Source organism: Kwoniella pini, chromosome 3, assembly GCF_000512605.2.
Source record: "Kwoniella pini CBS 10737 chromosome 3, complete sequence".
In the NCBI taxonomy this organism is placed as follows: domain Eukaryota; kingdom Fungi; phylum Basidiomycota; class Tremellomycetes; order Tremellales; family Cryptococcaceae; genus Kwoniella; species Kwoniella pini.
Genome location: NC_091718.1, coordinates 1,317,166 through 1,334,861, shown reverse-complemented (window position 1 = coordinate 1,334,861; position 17,696 = coordinate 1,317,166). Strand labels below are relative to the sequence as shown.

The 17,696-nt window shown below is 43.9% G+C and overlaps 7 protein-coding genes across 7 annotated transcripts; 5 read left to right on the top strand and 2 right to left on the bottom strand.

Moving 5' to 3' along the window:
* Positions 1 to 218: 218 nt before the first annotated feature.
* Positions 219 to 1,487, top strand: I206_102692 (YbgI/family dinuclear metal center protein; the record flags this gene model as incomplete). The annotated part of the gene is made up of 7 exons (XM_019154799.1): positions 219 to 317; positions 384 to 399; positions 464 to 512; positions 583 to 789; positions 848 to 1,017; positions 1,085 to 1,206; positions 1,281 to 1,487. 7 exons carry the CDS (start codon positions 219 to 221, stop codon positions 1,485 to 1,487), a joined length of 870 nt encoding a protein of 289 aa, XP_019012202.1.
* Positions 1,488 to 2,120: 633 nt separating this feature from the next.
* On the top strand, positions 2,121 to 3,500 carry I206_102691 (uncharacterized protein; the record flags this gene model as incomplete). The annotated part of the gene is made up of 1 exon (XM_019154798.1): positions 2,121 to 3,500. One exon carries the CDS (start codon positions 2,121 to 2,123, stop codon positions 3,498 to 3,500), a length of 1,380 nt encoding a protein of 459 aa, XP_019012201.1.
* A 211-nt stretch (positions 3,501 to 3,711) lies between these two features.
* I206_102690 (uncharacterized protein) lies at positions 3,712 to 5,964 on the bottom strand (the record flags this gene model as incomplete). The annotated part of the gene is made up of 7 exons (XM_070202605.1): positions 3,712 to 3,853; positions 3,913 to 3,990; positions 4,057 to 5,074; positions 5,127 to 5,374; positions 5,430 to 5,506; positions 5,556 to 5,619; positions 5,672 to 5,964. The coding sequence occupies 7 exons, from the start codon at positions 5,962 to 5,964 to the stop codon at positions 3,712 to 3,714; spliced, it is 1,920 nt and encodes a 639-aa protein (XP_070058706.1).
* Positions 5,965 to 10,446: 4,482 nt separating this feature from the next.
* On the top strand, positions 10,447 to 11,905 carry I206_102689 (uncharacterized protein; the record flags this gene model as incomplete). Its single annotated transcript, XM_019154796.2, has 3 exons — positions 10,447 to 10,763; positions 10,827 to 11,023; positions 11,085 to 11,905. The coding sequence occupies 3 exons, from the start codon at positions 10,447 to 10,449 to the stop codon at positions 11,903 to 11,905; spliced, it is 1,335 nt and encodes a 444-aa protein (XP_019012199.2).
* A 296-nt stretch (positions 11,906 to 12,201) lies between these two features.
* Positions 12,202 to 13,016, bottom strand: I206_102688 (uncharacterized protein; the record flags this gene model as incomplete). The annotated part of the gene is made up of 4 exons (XM_070202604.1): positions 12,202 to 12,265; positions 12,335 to 12,653; positions 12,707 to 12,871; positions 12,935 to 13,016. The coding sequence occupies 4 exons, from the start codon at positions 13,014 to 13,016 to the stop codon at positions 12,202 to 12,204; spliced, it is 630 nt and encodes a 209-aa protein (XP_070058705.1).
* A 405-nt stretch (positions 13,017 to 13,421) lies between these two features.
* I206_102687 (methylthioribulose-1-phosphate dehydratase) lies at positions 13,422 to 14,655 on the top strand (the record flags this gene model as incomplete). Its single annotated transcript, XM_070202603.1, has 9 exons — positions 13,422 to 13,484; positions 13,544 to 13,583; positions 13,641 to 13,670; positions 13,727 to 13,745; positions 13,804 to 13,942; positions 13,997 to 14,090; positions 14,149 to 14,327; positions 14,432 to 14,495; positions 14,549 to 14,655. 9 exons carry the CDS (start codon positions 13,422 to 13,424, stop codon positions 14,653 to 14,655), a joined length of 735 nt encoding a protein of 244 aa, XP_070058704.1.
* A 949-nt stretch (positions 14,656 to 15,604) lies between these two features.
* On the top strand, positions 15,605 to 16,228 carry I206_102686 (uncharacterized protein; the record flags this gene model as incomplete). The annotated part of the gene is made up of 1 exon (XM_019154793.1): positions 15,605 to 16,228. One exon carries the CDS (start codon positions 15,605 to 15,607, stop codon positions 16,226 to 16,228), a length of 624 nt encoding a protein of 207 aa, XP_019012196.1.
* Between the last annotated feature and the right edge of the window lie 1,468 nt (positions 16,229 to 17,696).

The window sequence follows — 17,696 nt, the reverse complement described above, 5'->3', positions numbered from 1 at the left end:
CGTACGCTCTGACCGACACAAGAGGTATTAGGCCAAGATGAAACGTCACACTGCAATTGATGCCACACGGTATCTGAAATCTCCTTGAAAGACCTCCACTTAGTCAATCCAAAGTTGCACGCCGATGATCATACTGAAGGTTTATAAATTTTGACCTATCCAGCAATTGGACATTCTACAAAAGACCGATCCACTCGTATAGTCAGAGAATTTTCACAATGGGAAGTCCGACCGTTCATATCACACCTTTAGCTTTGATCAAGCGAGTATGGGAGAAGATTGCTCCTTTGCGACTTGCCGAGACAAGTTGGGATAATGTATGTTGCTATGGGTCTTTGGCCGTTCATAATCGTGCTTGAATGCTGATTTGCTTCTCTTCACAGGTCGGACCTATGATTGGTAGGCTGATTCGATTCGTGGCGTGAAGCTTGGAAATAACGACTGACGGGGAAACGTATCGCAGAGGCTCCCTATCCTAATCCAAATCACCGACAAGTTCTACTTACAATAGAGTATGTATTCCTTGTCTTCGAAATTCAGCATACGATGCTGTCATAACGTATACTGACAATAATTCCCTAGTCTCACTCCATCTGTAGCAGCAGAAGCACTTGCTCTACCATCATGCTCATTGATAGTCTCATATCATCCACCAATTTTTAGAGGTCTTAAATCTCTCACACTGCAAGACCCATTACAAAATAGCTTATTAAAATTATCAGCTAAAGGCATCAGTGTTTTTTCCCCTCATACAAGTTTAGATGCTACTCCTAATGGTATCAATAATTGGTAGGTCTGAAAGTATATAGATAATCAGGAATAAGCTGATCATCAGGCTATTTGACAGGCTTATTAAACCCTTTTTACCGATGTCGTCTTCTAATTCAACAATAACTAATTCAACTCAAATAGAAGGTTTTGAAGGTGCTGGTATGGGTAGAATAGTCAATCTGATCTCTCCATTGAATGTTCATCAAGCAGTAAGGATGATTAAGGACCATTTGGAATTGGAACACGGTAAGTTCCATGGAATTCCGTTATTCTCATCAAAAGTATGAATTGTCAATTGATCTACTACATTCAGTACAATTGGCTACTCCTGAAATTGAAAAGCCTATATCAAGTATCGCTGTATGTGCAGGATCAGGTGCAAGTCTTTTTAAAGGTGTAGAAGCGGATCTTTACCTAACAGGAGAAATGTCTCATGTGAGTATATATACCTTGACATTGAATAAATAACCCCCACTTAGGCAGCTAATTTTTAAACGTTCATTTAATAGCATGAAGTCTTAGCAGCTGTACATGCAGGAACTTCAGTCATTTTAACCAATCATACCAATACTGAACGTCCTTACCTCTCACAAGTTTTACAAGGGTGGTTAGAGAAAGAATTGAACAGTGAAGTTGATTTGCATGATGATACTCCTAATGGAAAGTGGGAAGTATTAGTTTCAAAGGCAGATAGAGATCCTTTAAGGGTGGTTTAGTGTGATAAATGCAGTGTATGACTATTGAAGGAATGTAAGTGTGGACACTAAATACGGTGGAAGGGTAAGAATGATAAGCGAGCGAGCTATCTGTCATGCTTCCAAACGTCAGAGTGGGGAACTTTCAATCTCGTCATACTCGCTCATGATACCCTTTGTGGTCACATCGAGGAGCTCGGTTGAGACTCTCGTTAGCCTTTGTCTGACAATTCGCCTTCTTACTATACGAAGACTCAACGCACTCGGAGTATTTGAGAATTCTACGTCATGGAGGTTCTTCCTATGACTCAATATCGGAGTCAGTGCTAAAATGTGTGAAGATCAAAGTCCAGACTTTCATCGACCTTTGTTCATCAACTCGCCTTCTCATTATATGAACACTCAGCACTCGCGAAGTGGGGCAGTGCAAAATGATACGTCAAGGATGCTCTTTCCTTTGATTCAGGTGGAGCAGAACTACTGATACAAACTTCTGATCACCTTTCAACGAGTGTCTTCGAATGCAAAGTAGGACTGATTGTGTAATGTAAAATCAAGGTATATAAACGGCATTTTCACACAAGTTTTGTTGAATTCTCTAACTTATCATTTCAACCACTTTACGAGAAATTCTCACAGCACACAACTGATCAAATGGATCCAAACCTCCTTTCGCCACGAATAAATTACAATACAAGGGAAATCCGACCATCTCAACCCAGCTCCAGAGCTCCATCACGTGAACCAAGCTCAAGAAAATCTGACAGTCGACCAGACCATCAAACAAGAGCTGTCTCTGGAGACGATGGACACGGATCCGACAGATCTAGAAGTCGAGCTGATTATACTGGTAACTATGACACAATTCAGTCGCCACCTTCAGCTCCACAAATTGTGTTGGATCAAGACTATCTCGATGATCCTGAAGAACAACCTGATACTGTCAATCAATCATTCCAAGCTTATCAGCCGTTCCTCTCACCGGGGGGTTCAGGATATTTTCGACCACATCCTTGGTCTACCCCTTCCTCGATGAAGAACCAATCGATTGACGATCTTGGTTTTGGTTCACAAAACCAAATGCCTCCTTCTTCTGCGGGACCACATGCACCATCGAATTATAGTCCAAGGTATGCTTCGCCAAATCCTGGATTTGCTGCACAAAGCAGATCTCCTTCTTATACTCGCTTGCCTCCCTATGATGGTGGCAGACGATACGCGCAGGAAAATACAGGTTATTTTGAATTTGAGAACGGTCCACCTTCGCCACGACATGGCCCCCGAATCTCAGATTTAGGAAGAAGTGATGATGACAGGTCTGATGAATCTAGAGGAAGAAGACGTTCCCCTCGACCGTATCATCCACCCGTTTCCAATGTCAACATTCATACTGAACTTGAGAATCATTGTAAAAGGACTTCAATCAGTACGGTACATTTCACAATGAATCGTGGAAAAGGTTTTTATTGGATTCAACCCAAAGATTGTAGATCACCTAAGATATTTAAACCTGAATTTGGTAATGCAAAATCAAATATATTTAAACTTGAATTTGAAAGTTCAAATCAAAATCATTCTGAACTTTCATCATCTCGAAACGTTCGTCCTAATGAAGACTATAATTCTAATAATTCCGACTGTTATTATATTTCACTTGAGAACGGTTCAGCCAGAGAAATACCAACAATAACTCAAAAAAATAGTATCCCCAAACGAGGTAGAGTACACCACGAGTTTAACTTCGGTACTCCATATGGTCCCAAACAAATCTCGTTTTCTGAGAATCAACAGCCTCTCTCGTTTGGCCACACGTCTCCTATGAACGAGGAGATCGGATCGTTGAATGCTCGAAGCGGATCTTTGGACTCTTTAGATGTTGAAGTTGGTGATACTACAGAAACACGCGAAGCGACGGACCCACAATCAGGTAGACACGATTCAGTCAGAGCAGGCAACCTTGGCGTTCTCGATGTACCCAGTGATTCACGAGCACATCAACGAAGAAGATCGAATTCATACGACCCTAAACGATGATCCAATCCTCAAGCTACGATCGATGAGAATCCGGAACAAATTTGAACATTGTCCTCTATATCCACGTTGCGTATTCATAAGTGTGTATGACTTTGAAGTTCCCACCATGCAATGTTACTGTAAATGCATAAGATTATGTCACATGATATTGATGCACGATACTCATGATGTTGATTTCAAGTACAATGTTGTTTAACTGAGACTAGGCGTATCAATCGTCATCTTCATCTTCCGCTTCTTCGCCTGCGCCCGCACCCTTCTTCGTCTCCCTTACAGAGAGTTTCACTCCCTGAGAAGCGAACACTTTGGTGAGGTTTGTAGTTGGTATGACACCAGGAAATCGTTTCGCAGAGCTGCAAGTTGTATCATGAGCTTCCATTTATAAACAAATGAGGGAGCGATCGCGACTTACAAGACTGTGAACGGTTCTGAAAAGGTCTCAGCCAAGACTGGTGCTTTTGCTCCTAGCAGAACTTCCGGGTCCATCAGTCTATACAAACGGTAGCAAGTAAATCAGCAAGGTTCTCCGTGTATACATAAGTGACGGGTAACTCACGACGTGATATCAGTCATCATCATTCTCAGCGTGAAAGTTCCTTCTGTCCTTGTCCCCAAATCAGCCACAAAGAAATACAATCCTGGTTTATCCTCTTCATCCTGTAATTTGTGGCATGTCGCGGTCACCTTTCCTACTAGGACTCGGCTATACTGAGCAGCAGGTTGCGATGATGAGGTAGGGAGGTATTTCGATCTTTCAAGTTCCCACGGACTGGAAGGGGGACCGTATGGTTGATCAGGGCGATTTTGGTTATACCCGATATTCCCTGGAGTTAGTGGCCACTGTTGATCGACAAATCTCCCTGAGTAGGCGAATTGCGCGGAGTGAGGAGATGGTGGAGCCATCCCTGTTCCAATACTTGAGACAGGTCCGGCGGACGAAGAAGGTCGGGATACGGAGTTGATGATTCCTGAGGACCAAGGTCTCATCTCTGACCACGATGAAGTTGGTCGTTCCTTGTTCCGGTCATATTCTGATGGCGGATACCAGTTCGAGGAAGAGCTAGAGATAGGTCTAGTTCCAACTGTATAATCGGTTGCAGCGGTACTAGCGTCCGTCAAAGCTGTTCTCGGACGACCCCAGAGGGAAGATGAACTACTGCTCGGACGATAAGGCGTTTGATCTTTCGCGTGAAGTGCGGGTAAGGTTAAACCAGCTGCAGTTGAAGGTCTTTCTTCGGCGATAGATGATAAGGGTGGAAGACTAATCTGGGATTTTGGGGTACCAACGGAATGAGCGGGAGAAGTTGCAAGCATTTGTTGTTGCAACGGATGCTGTGGTGATGGAGCTGTCTTCGGTCTCGGTGGATCAGGTGCATGCTCGATTTTCTTGTCACCATAACTCTTGGTACGATGGAAAGGCGGTGGCAGTGGAGGCGAACGTGAGCTAGACCAGTTGGGATAAGGGGATCGAACGTTGGCAGGAGAAGCTAAAAGACTATCGCGTGGATATGGGGGTTTAGGGGATTCATGAGGGTATGGAGCGACGTGAGGTGGAGGAGCTGGTGATTGATATGCTATTTGTGACAATCAGTGCGAATCTTCGATGATAACGGTATGAATACTTACTTGGCTGTCTCCATGAACCGCTTGACCAAGAGGAGATTCCTGCACTAGACCCGCTCATTGGTCTTGACGTTCCCGTACTTGGTCTAGATGGTGGTCCAGCCACAGGGGCCAAGTCGGCTGGATTGAGCGAGGGGGATTCGAGTCTTGATACGCCGGCTGACACAGGGTGCATGACGACGTTACGCTCTTGTTGCCGATCCGCTGACCAGAGATCAACCATGAGGATGAGGAATCGAGGATCAATAGTGCTTTTGATGATCACGTCAGCTCAAGTTTGGAGTGTTAGGTCGGGAGCTGACATACCTGGGATCAACTACGGCGCCGGATGCTGTTCTGATCCATAGACGGATTATTGGAGGTGGTGATAATGGCCGTCGGTCCTATCGAAATGAGTCAGAAGCAATACCCCATGCTAAACGGTGGACCTACCTTGTTTCCGAAACCACATGCTCTCGCTCGTTGAGGCTGCTGTATGACCTCCAGATGGTATGTCCTAGATTCCCGCTACTTAGCGCAGCCGCTGCGTGAAAGAGGATGAAACTCACCATCCTTCTTGTCCTTCTCCCGTGAACCTGCGGGGAACATTCGAAGCTTGGGACTTCTTATGGCTATATGATTCGTCTTCCCACTCGTCATCATCATAGGATTCCTCATGATCCTGATGTATCGTCGGTGGAGATCGACTGCCCGAAGCTCTGCCTTCTCCGGGATAAATTGCTCTGGGCGGAGTCCGATCCTTCTCACTTCTGCGTCGCTTCTTCGCGTGACTTGGGGGTGCAGCGCTTTGCGAAATCGGTGTCGCTCGATATGATGGTGAAATGGATTGCGGTCGCGACATGGTTGGCACGAAGAGTGTGGACGGTAAAGAAAGGGAAAGGGGGAAAGGAGATAGGGGTTGAGGTTGAGGAGTTTGAGGAGGTTGAGGAGGATGAGGAGGCGGCTCGGCAAGGAAAGGCGAGATGTCACTCTATAGGTGGCGGTACTTCGATATTAGTCCTGTGACTTGGACTCCTCCTCGCAGCGATGTCAAGAGAATGGGCGTATACTGTACCAAACAGTCATCTGTGATGGTCGAATGCCAGAGATTGCTTGTCTAGGATTCGTGGTGACTCTGTAAGGGTGTGGCGTTCGGTTTGTTGTTGTAGCGCTGTGAAGATAAATAGGAAGAAAGCGGAAAGACATACGTCAGCTCTTTGAAATGAAAGGTTTTGAGGCATGGCACAATCCGATTAAGATGACAACGCTCGGGCATCTAGGAAGCTTCACAAGAGACCACGCTAAGCACCATCACTAATCTCTTCGATATGATAAGTGAAGAATCGCCCTTCTGGGCTAGACTTGATCGAAGATGCAGGCGGAAAGGTGTCCATCAAATGATTGATCAAAATCCAAATAAAACCTTGTTTGTGTTCTGGTTTGATGCGAAGGTTCCAGCTTCCGAAATCAACATCCTTTGACATCAAGTGGGGAACGTGAACAACCGCATTTCTACCTTGCCTCCAATTTAAACTTGTCATTGAGCCGGAAACCCGAGACACACATGAATGAATGTTGACCCTCCTTCTTCGACCGCCGACCACACCCGATTGACGCCCAAGACTCTTCCATGCACGATCACTGAGGGCGCACTGCTGGAATTACCAAGAGAAAGAGACTTACCGCTATGTATCACGATTAAGGCTAGGTCTAATTCCAATAGCCGATTTGGACCACGGTGTCAATCCCGTATAAAAAGCTGCACCAATTGCAAATACAGGTCGGCACTTGTTCCGTCAGATATGAAGTCGAATACTAACAGGCGAAGGAAGTGATTTCCCAGGGAACCTCTCTTCTGAGACGTGCTGTAGGACGGTCAAGCGATAGGGGAATCGCGAGTGAATTAGGTTGACTATACACAGCGTGGATATACGGTGTCGAGAAAAGGCGAGATTCGTGTATAGGCGAAATCTGGTAAATGGGGTAGTTTCGAATTAGCCAAAGGACAATAGTTATCTTGCGTGTCTGATAACAGGGGTAAAGATCCGATAAACAGTTGAAAGGGATTCGATCAACGAGAATCAGCGAGAACGGTGTAAGATGGATATCGCCCCTGGTAGACTCGGAGGGAAAAGGGTCACCTCAATGAAGATGATGGGTCGGTGGGACAATGATGACAATCATTTAGCCATTCCATTCCGCCTTCCCTACTCTGCCATTCCCATTGACAAATTGTTTCAATTATTACACAGATCTGGTTCGATGAGAATCTAAAGGAGGATCTATAAAGCCGAATGGAAGGAGCGTGCCCATCAAGGGGATTGTGGGATGTAGTTTAGTATCAAATGGGGTGAGCAACTGAGACCGAGAGTATGGTAATCATTGACGTTTTCTGAAAGGGAATGAAGTAATCTTCGACCCATCCAGGGAATTCGAAGCAATGATTGATGGACAAAGTCAAAATGGCATCAAAGGGATGCGAAGATCCGTTACCGGCCTAGAACATGACAAGCAGACCGAACATTGGGGTAAAGAGAGCTAGAGAGAACGCTAAGAGCGCACAGATCACGGATGTATAAAGCCATCAGATATTATAGCGAAGTCGTGATCCCGTCCTTATCATCGAACAAAGAGGTGAAAGGAGCAGAGGAGAGCATCCAGGATAAAAGCGGAGACTATAATAACAAAATGTCCGACACACAACTCACCTCGAGGAAATCCACCTTGTCCGGATGTTATAGCCTGTGTTGTTTGATCGCCTAGAGCGTCCTCTATCCAACTATCTTTACTCTAGCCGGTATTCGCTGAATGCCTTTTAGCTCTGGTCTGAGTATGATGTGTGGTCAGGGGTGATCGCGACAAAGTGATCCGATCCTCTGATAATGATAACAGGAATCAATTGACCGCTAGTTGTTGAATGTTGAGGTCAAGATCGATGAAGAGAAATAAGTCATCACAAAATGACGAGTTGTATGATTGAGATTTGTAGAAGTTTTGAGACTGTCAAGGTTAATGTTAAAGGTTACGAATACCACAGTAATCTTGTCTTCGGTACGGGTATCGGATGTTTTCGTTGACTTATGTGTATTTACGGTAATTATATTTTAACTATAGATATTATATTTAGGTTTTGTAGTTCTTTTTGAGACTAGGGTGATTTATCCTTTCAAAGTTCACAACCAAAAAAGGGGGATCGTCCCGTAGCTTATGATTGATTACACATGCCCGCTTGTTTCGATTATCACTCGATTACAACTACTAACTCACCCTTTGCTGTTGCAAGATAGCTAAACAACGCCAAATCCAGATTTACTAAAAAATGCGCAATCAGCGTAAAATAGAGCCAAAGAAGGGGTGCGTAAGAAGAGTAAGAGATGCAGTGATGATTAAGGGGTAAAAGAGCAAGGAACAAGTTAGAAATATTACGCCATTCCGGTAGCGCAACTCTTTAATAGGGAAGTAGTAGAACGGGATATGACGAGAAGGTACTTTTGATGATCTCTTCATTTGCAAAGCACTACATGTGGCCAAACGCGCGAAAAACGTTTGTCGCTATTACAGATGACCTGAAATGTCGCAAAGCTACCTCCTCGCCAGCCAACAATGCCGACCTCACAATTTTGTTGAACATAAGACGATCTTTTGGTCAACGTTATAGTAGAAAATCCTGGGATGAAGAATTTAACAGACGGAGGTTTATCTCTGAACAAGGTTTGAAGCTATCTTTTCAGGGAAAGGAATAAAAGTGAGACTGACTGCTAACCAAGCCATTTGCTCGGAATAAATCGCTTAAACCCTGGATGATTCTTCCCTCTTTAAATACCTTTGGGTTACTTCCTATTCCAAAACAAAAAAACAAGCATCAGATTTGATGTCCCACCTCGAACCTTGCCGGACACTTGTGAGCGATGTGCGCAATGCTTAGTCAACGGAGATGTCATTGCCCTGATTGAAGGTTGTAGTCTAAAAAGGCATACTCCACGGCCGTCTTGGTTGATCTGATCTTCCACGTTGCTGAGTCGTCCGCCTGCGGCTGGTCAAGCTGGATGGAAGATTAATACTAGCGGTTCCTTCAGACTGAATGATAAGAAGTCGAGACTCTTGCCATTTTTATGCAATCGGCTCCAGTCTATCTTCGCAAACCCTTGTGACTAATTAATCAATGATGACGCAAAGCCGAGTTTGCGGCACGGAACTCTTTTGACTTTGTTCGACTGCATATTCACCTTTCAGATATCTACAGCAGAATGGGGTCATTTTTCAATACGAATTTTGTAAACATATATTTTGACAACACTACGACGCTTAACAGGGACGTCAAACATGGGAATGCGTCCGCAGATTACGAGAACGGAAAGAACCCAGAAACATGCATAGTCTTTAGAGTGACAGAATCTTCTGGTTGCGAACCATGGTGCGTACTCACTTGAACTTAGTAAAATTAGGTAATGAGCATCGATCGGTGAGTAATTAGAAAATGGTACGCCTCATAATGTCCTGATGTCGGCATATTCATATAGGGCGGCATTCCAACCTATCGAGGTCAGTTAACATTTGCAAAGGGGTTCAGATTTGATCGTGCTTCAACTACCTAAGGCTACGTTGTTCGATTCACCTGCCGATGCATATCTACATTGCATACATGTCAGCTCTGCTACAAAAGCGGACAGTAGTGAACAGCACAAAGCGAAAAGAATACGACCGCTGCTCTCGTCGGGTGGGCCTACATGAGGCAGAGTCCGGACGTCGAAGGATACCATCTTGACATCAATATCATAGACTTCACTATGATCAAATGATGTATTCTCCCGCAAAGAAAAATTTTAAAAGATGCGAGACTTTTCGCGTATGAACCAATATGTAATTTGTGGCATAGCTGCTCGACATCAACGATGAAGATGTAAGTGGGAACACTCGAGGTGGTTGTGCACTGTGCAGGATTGCGATGCTCATCATTCGGATGGGATGCTACGGTCATGCAAAGTCACCGCGCTAAGAATATCTGAATTGAATGATCCCAACGACTGTTTCATTCATTTTCAATACAAGCCATTGTTGTACCTGGCGCCTTCTATCTTGCCGCACTGTAGCTGGAACATCTCGTTTTTACATTCGTATCATTCATCACGATCACTGATGATTATTCATTCGACGTTCTTTCTTAAAACTTGAGACAGACTATGTTGATGGAAAAGTGCGACAAATATTCAAGTGATTCACATCGATGCCCTGAATACGAAGATCTACAGTATCAGCTTAGCGCGATGAGCTGATGCCATGCCATGAGATTGTTGTTTCAGTCCAAATCCAATATTGCCTTCCGTTCGCTGAGCATAAAGATGTCATGAACCGATCCAGTCCTTCAAGGTTATCAGTCAGCGTCACCACATGTCCATCTTTGAGCTTTTTCTTCGCAATTACTCCCAAGCATCACGAAAAGATTTACGCCGGCTTCGACGAACATAAATTACAGATGACAACAATGCTTTGTACGATAGCTGCTCTCCTTCTTCCTCCGCTTCTGATAACGGCTATTCCATCACTCAGTACGATATCCATACTATCTTCTGAAAAAAGTGCAGTGGGTGAACTGCCATCCGGAAAGACTTTGCTTTCTCAGAGTGACATCGCGGAGATTGGTAGACTGGCTACAGCGATCAAGTGAGGATAATCCCTCTACTTCTCATCAAAGTACCCTATCAAAGTCCTGACTTGATCAAGTAGCTTTGGATACTGTCCGAAAGAGGACAAACTTCAACCTCATCACCCTAGCAACTTTGTAATTCAAGCGAGGGAATCGCACCATCGACATGTACACACCTTTTCATATACTCCTTCGAACGCACAAGAGAGCAACGTCGTCGTGTCAAGCGATGATGTTCAATACATCGACGATAGACTTATCGGCGGGCAAATGAGATGTAGGTTCTTACACTCTACCGTAAGACAAGATCCTAATGCTGAGCTGATTTCTCACCAAAGGGTATATCTCACATACACCTTCCACACAGACTCTTACATTAACACTATCGTCGTTGTCGTCTTCTGATGATTTACTTGACTTGCTTGAATCGCAAACGAAAAATAATGAAACGCTTATTCCACTTGCAAGCACACTATTTCCATTTGAACATTTGCCTCCAGATCCCTTCAGCGAATTTCCATCAATATATCACTCTTACTTGAATGCAATTTCAAGCCACGGGAATTCTGCGTTATCAACGATGCTGGAATTGATTGAGAACCCTCCTCCAACTTTGAATTCCCATCGAAACATCCTGAGAGAATACGTTGCTTCCCTTGTCGAATCACATTCGGCCGTACAAGAAAATCCGATAAAAAAGGTCGAAATCATTGGACATGGATTAGGAAGTGCAGTAGGCCTGTTGATAGCTTTGGGTTTGAAGTTGGAGCTAGACTCGACGTCGATACGCGAAAAGGATCATCTACAGATCACTGCAAACCTCTTGGGACTACCTAGAGTAGGGAATGAACATTTCGGAAAAGTCGTCAGAGCTTTACTCGATACCAAGGAAAAGAGAACGAATTTGCAGATAAATAGGATAACTTCATATCTTGACACGATAACTCATTTGCCCGAGAAACATCTTGGCTTGACCCATCATTCCGACGATGAGATTTGGGTTGGACCAGATCCTCGTTTTGTGTATTTCTGCAAATCGGACGAAACGGATGGATGTTCTGGTCATGTAGAGCTCGGCAAGACAAGCTTGATGGATCATATGGGTCCGTACGACGGGATTCGGATAGATCCTCTTTGTAAGGTCGGATCTTCGTATTAGTCGCTAAGGACGTGTCTCTGCCTTGTATCGACCCCTAGTAATGATAACATATTTCTAGGTCGTTACCTGTATGTTTTGACTTGAATTGGCACCATAATGTATCTCGCGATGTGCAAGCCGGCTCAGCACGGTATTCACTCGCGAGCCGAAAGAGTTGGTTTCGGAACGAATGCAAGGTCTCAACGGGGTATTAATTGCATGCTGGGTATATATGAGGGTGATCTTGATCCATCGTTCAATCACGAGCCTCTCTGTCATCCATAATTAGCTAGGGAACTAATCGGGTAAAACGTCACTTACATCTTACGAGCGTTTTGAACGCGGATATACAACCAATTGACAGCATCTCTCACACCGGTTCTGAGGAATCACGAATGTCAACGTTTACGATTCTCATGACCAGGAGAAGAAGGGAAAGGGCTAGCTCACCCCTCGAGGGCTGATACACCCATGACATCCAGACTGGCCATTCTCTCGTCTTTCGCACCACCATCGTCCCATGCACTATCTGCCTTCTGTTCATTCGGAACATCTTCCACCTCCTGTTCGATTGCTTTGGCCTTTCCTTTGCCCTTGTTCTGTGATGGTGTAGGATTGGGTTCATCGCTGTCCCGATTTGTACGAGCACGTTGCCACGCATCGAATGATTCTCTAATTTCAGCTACTGAAAGGGAAGTAGGTGCGTCTTGCTTGTTGGCAAGAAGGAGTAGAGGCAGGTTGAGCAATCTGGGTGAATTTAGTACTTCATCTGCAGAGCGATGCAGTCAGCCCGGCACTATGGAAGCTCAAACACCTGCTCACCAAAAACCTCCCAATTCTCCGTCAATCTAGCTTGGTCGCAAGCGTCCACAACAAAGACTACAGCATGACATTCATCATAGTATTTTGGCCATATCGACCTTATATCCCTCTGCCCTCCCAGATCATAGAAGCGTAATTCCGTGGAAGGTAATGTGATCTTCCCGACTGCAGAACAATATGATGACAATCAGCTGATACTACTCAACCTGACGACGGGCTGCGACTTACTATTCTGACCCACAGTTGGACCTATCTTCTCGGGCAGCATACCTGGCGTAGGATTATACATGGTCTTGATTTTCTCAAGCATAGTCTACATTCATTCTCGTCTAAGTCACACTCGATGCTGGTACAGTCAACACTTACTGTTTTGCCCGCCTAGAAACCAAGAATCAGCTCCGGCGCGTTCACTAACGAAGACAAAGACTTACATTGTCAAGACCTATTATCACGACTGAGTACTCATCTTTTCTAGTCAAATATTCATGAAGTCCTCTCAAGAGGTGATACATTGATGATTAATTGAATTTATAGATAAGATATGCGAAAGATGGAAAGTGGATCCGAGGTATTTGTCATTTTAAGGGTTTGACGATTTAACAGTATGGCAACATGTTTCGAAATCAGTCAACAGTCAACCTCCACCATGAAAAAAGCAAGACATTTCAACTTTTTCTTTGATTTTCATATCGTCTTCAATCTCAACCGTCCCAGAATGTCCAAGCAGCTAACATACGAAGAGGCAGAAGCCTTAGTTGTCAGTGAAGACCCAGAACATGTGAGTTCAGGGGTGGTCTGCTTGAGTAACCAAGACAAAACTGATCATACTTTGATCAGCCCGCTAATTTGATTTCCGAATTATGTCGAGAATTCTATAGTATGTCGTCCTAGTGTGCTAGCATGGGAGGGCAGCCGAGCTCACGACTTCGAATAGAACTTGGATGGGTCACTGGTACTGGAGGAGGTAAATTTCGCTCTCTCACGTCACAAGTGCTCATGTTGACCCATAATCTATACCAGGTATCTCAATTCGACAAGGGTATGTGATGCATGCAGTCTGCGCCGATTTAGCTTACTGACCTGCAGCCGTTGCTTAGCGAACATGTTTACCTCGCTCCATCAGGTGTGCAAAAGGAACGAATCAAGCCAGAACATATCTTTGTTCTTCCTTTCGCTCAATCTTCCGTACCTAAACCAGGGTCAAAGAGAGATTTCCTGAGGATACCGAGCAAGAAAGTGAGTAACTGTCCGTCACTTAGCAATGGAATTGCGCTGAAAAGCAAGACGCAGGGTCTATCTGAATCACAGTGTACTCCACTCTTCTGGAACGCTTTCACGATGAGATCGGCAGGTGCCTGTATACATACGCATTCTCAGCATGCCGGTGAGCAATCAAAGAAGAACGAAACAATCTCTCTGACTCGCTGACGTTCGTGCCGTAGTCATGCTGACCCTCTTACACCCTCGAGATGCACAAAGCTTCAAGATCTCACACCAGGAGATGATCAAGGGAGTGAGAATAGGAGGTGTGGGAAAAACTCTTAGTTTCTTCAATACACTTGAAATCCCAATTATAGATAATACTGCTGTAGAAGAGGATCTGACCGAGAGTATGGCTGCTGTGAGTATCTTTAATCTCATCGGTCTCATATCTATCAGATCTCAAATATTTGTCACTATCGACTGTTGAAGGAGTTTGATGAGCTAATGTCTGACCTAAATCAGGCGATGGAGAAGTATCCCGATGCGCCTGCTATCTTGGTGAGAAGACATGGTGTCTATGTCTGGGGTGAGCCAGTGCATTTTGCTTTCAAACGACGAAGCTTACCAGATCATCCGTAGGCAACACATGGGAACAAGCTAAAACTCAATCCGAATGCCTCGATTATCTGTTCGAAATCGCCGTCAAAATGCTTTTGGCCAAATTACCTCTTGTCGGAGACAACTAAGCAACTCATATTAGTATGCAAATATATCAACTGCATCTATGTACTGATCATAACGTGACTTGCGATACGAACATCTCTCGGCATTTCCAATATGCCATATTCCACTTACAAAGGATGACCTTTACAATAAACCAAATGTCGAAAGATACCAAATGCTCCGGCCCCAAAGCGAGGTCTTCCAAAGATTTTGCAGTTCAGCGGTTGAGAAGATAGTCAAAGATCCTTTTCCGTTTCGGTCCTCCTCTGCGGACAAATGCGCAGTGTATCGTTCCGTGATTGCACTGACGGCAACGTCATCTCTAGCTCCATTATCATCATTTTCCAATATCCCTGACTCGCGAAGGCATAATTTGGCTAATGATAAAAATCACGTATAATTGGCGGCAAATTTGGTTTTCTTCAAGACATCCTTTGATCTCTTATGTTTGTACAGTTCAATTCTATAATGGAACGTCGATGAGCAAATCACTTGAAAATACTATTGCTTTTTTGCAATCTGATTTAGCACTATGTCCAAGCCCCTTGATAAGGTATAAATAGTACGGTTATCTTGGACGATTGACAACAATGTTATAAAGAGATATAATCACCATACACACGTGTCAATGTTAAGAAGCTTATTTGATATTGATACTCGGCTTTACAGCAAAACGAGATAAATCCCATATACACAAGTTTTTGTCAAACGCAATTTCGCTTGATCACTCGGATAATAGGACTCCACTTGATCCTTTATTACCTGCCATTCCTGTTCTTTTCGGATCCAATATCAAATACCTTGAATCGTCGCAACATGCTCAACCATGGTACAAGCTCTTCGTGTCCACAAAATTTCATTAGTACTCATAACACTCGAGAACAGTGTGGCAAGGTAGTGGATGCTGATCAGGTCAGAAGGCTTGAGGAATTATTTCAGAATATAATCAGAATTAAGCACTCATACACAACCATGAATTTACCTCCGGCCATCAATTTCATTACTTTGGAGAATTTCAGAATTCGCACAGAAAACCTCTTGAAATTGGTTTTACTCATTGACGACGGGACAGAGAATCCAAAAGATAATATCAGCCCCAATGTAAAGGCACAAACGGAAAACCCTGACGCGAGTTGGACTGACTTGGCGAAACAGATAAATATGTTGGAAGAAGATTGGTGGAATAGTGAGATAGTGGCAAGCTGGTATGGACCTCGACGAAAATACAGTATCGAAGGTTCTCATCGTGTTCTTGACCATCCGACAAAAAACTTAATTGGGAATACAAATGAAGTCGCTGTACAGGCCATTCCCGAAGATCGTCGTGAATCTACCCTGAAAAATGTTGATATATCAATCTCTAATTCTGTCTCGCCGCCCACAGATTCGATTCCGACTTCCGGCGGCTTATTTAACAAGACCAGACTTGGTTCCCGAAGATTACGCATGTCAAGGATCAGCCCGACCAGCCTGACTCAATTCAAGGAGATCACGGACGATGGTCCCGATGATATAGTGAAAAGCCAAATTCCCGTCATAGGGGAACTTGGCTACAGGAGGAGGGATTCGAGCTACGTTGGGTTGAATGACGAGTGAGGCTTCCAAGTGATGATGGATATGCACAGAGTTGCAATCATTGTTTGCTAAAAACAAAAGTACAACACTCGGGGGATCACTGACAGCGACGATGTCAAGCTGTTCCCCGAATGAGGTTGTATACTGAACGCTCGACGAGATCTATTAAGGTGAATTCCAGTACGCCACTCAGGGAACAAGCCGCCGTTTCCAATCAAGACATAAAGTGGGGATGTGGGGCGCTTCAAACGTTTTATCGGCTATCTCGAGTACGAAAGCGATTTGATGTACTGTTTTCTGCCGCTTTAAGCTCTTTCTAATTTATCTTTCGGTGTCTTCGAAAGCTGCGGAGCGCATTTGTCGATCAGAATAACTTGACTTGTACCATCGGTTATTCATTTTGAACGATATTTGCATTCAAGGAAATCGAAACGGCGATGTCTCTCCGAAAGGACATTACCGCCACATTGAATCCAAAAATCAAGGTCAACAATGAAAAAATTACTAAAATAGGTTAAAAAGGTTGAAATTGGCGTCGATCATTGAGTTTGTCCGATTCAAAGCGGAAGATCTGCGAAAACATAACAAATATATATATCACAGTTGTACCTGAAAATCCAATTAAATGTATGTATCGGCCTCTGGGAATCACACTTTACAACTTACCACAATCATAAACAGATCTTAAGGAAAAAGAGACAGGGAAAATCTTTTTTAAAGTCTAAATTAACATAATTAATATGAGGATAACATAAGATTTCCGCCTCTGGTTCTATGGATTGAGCTTTTTAGTGTGGATTAGCATTTTCGGTTCGGCTCAGAAAGTGATACAACCATTTATGGAATTTTGGCTTGACATATAGCATCAAACTCCGACACATGCTCAACAATCTCATTAGCATACCTTTGACAACGATAGCATCAGTAACGCTCGACGGTTGATTAGTATCGAAAGAGCAAAGATTCATTACGACTGACAGACAAGCGCCTAGATAGACCAGGCAAGTGGTGACAAACCCGGATAGATATCTAAATCTCTAAGAAAGATCGACTTTCATCCAACATTGATACGACTTGATCATCTGCACGACATCGCTACTGTCAACATATATCAGCCAGAGCTAACAAATACCCTCTTCACTATATATACATTCTTGTTCTTCAGAACATAACCGTCACAAGAATCACGGACCGTGAGAAAACGGAAGATCTTAGTGCTCATTACGAATCTGTAAACAATCTCAGGTGAGACAGTTTCCCTCAACATCACAAGCCTCAAGCCGAACATTCAAAATTAGCAAGTCCCAGTATACACTCCATTCTTGTCATCATCCAATCAATTCAATTCTACACTCGTCGACGACATCGTCGCTAGTACTTGGGCAGTCGAACACAAATAGCAATAAGCGGTTGCACTCCAAAAACATTAGCTAGTAGTCCTTTAGCAACACGGAAGCACTGGTTAACAAAGAAATATCAGTGCATCGGG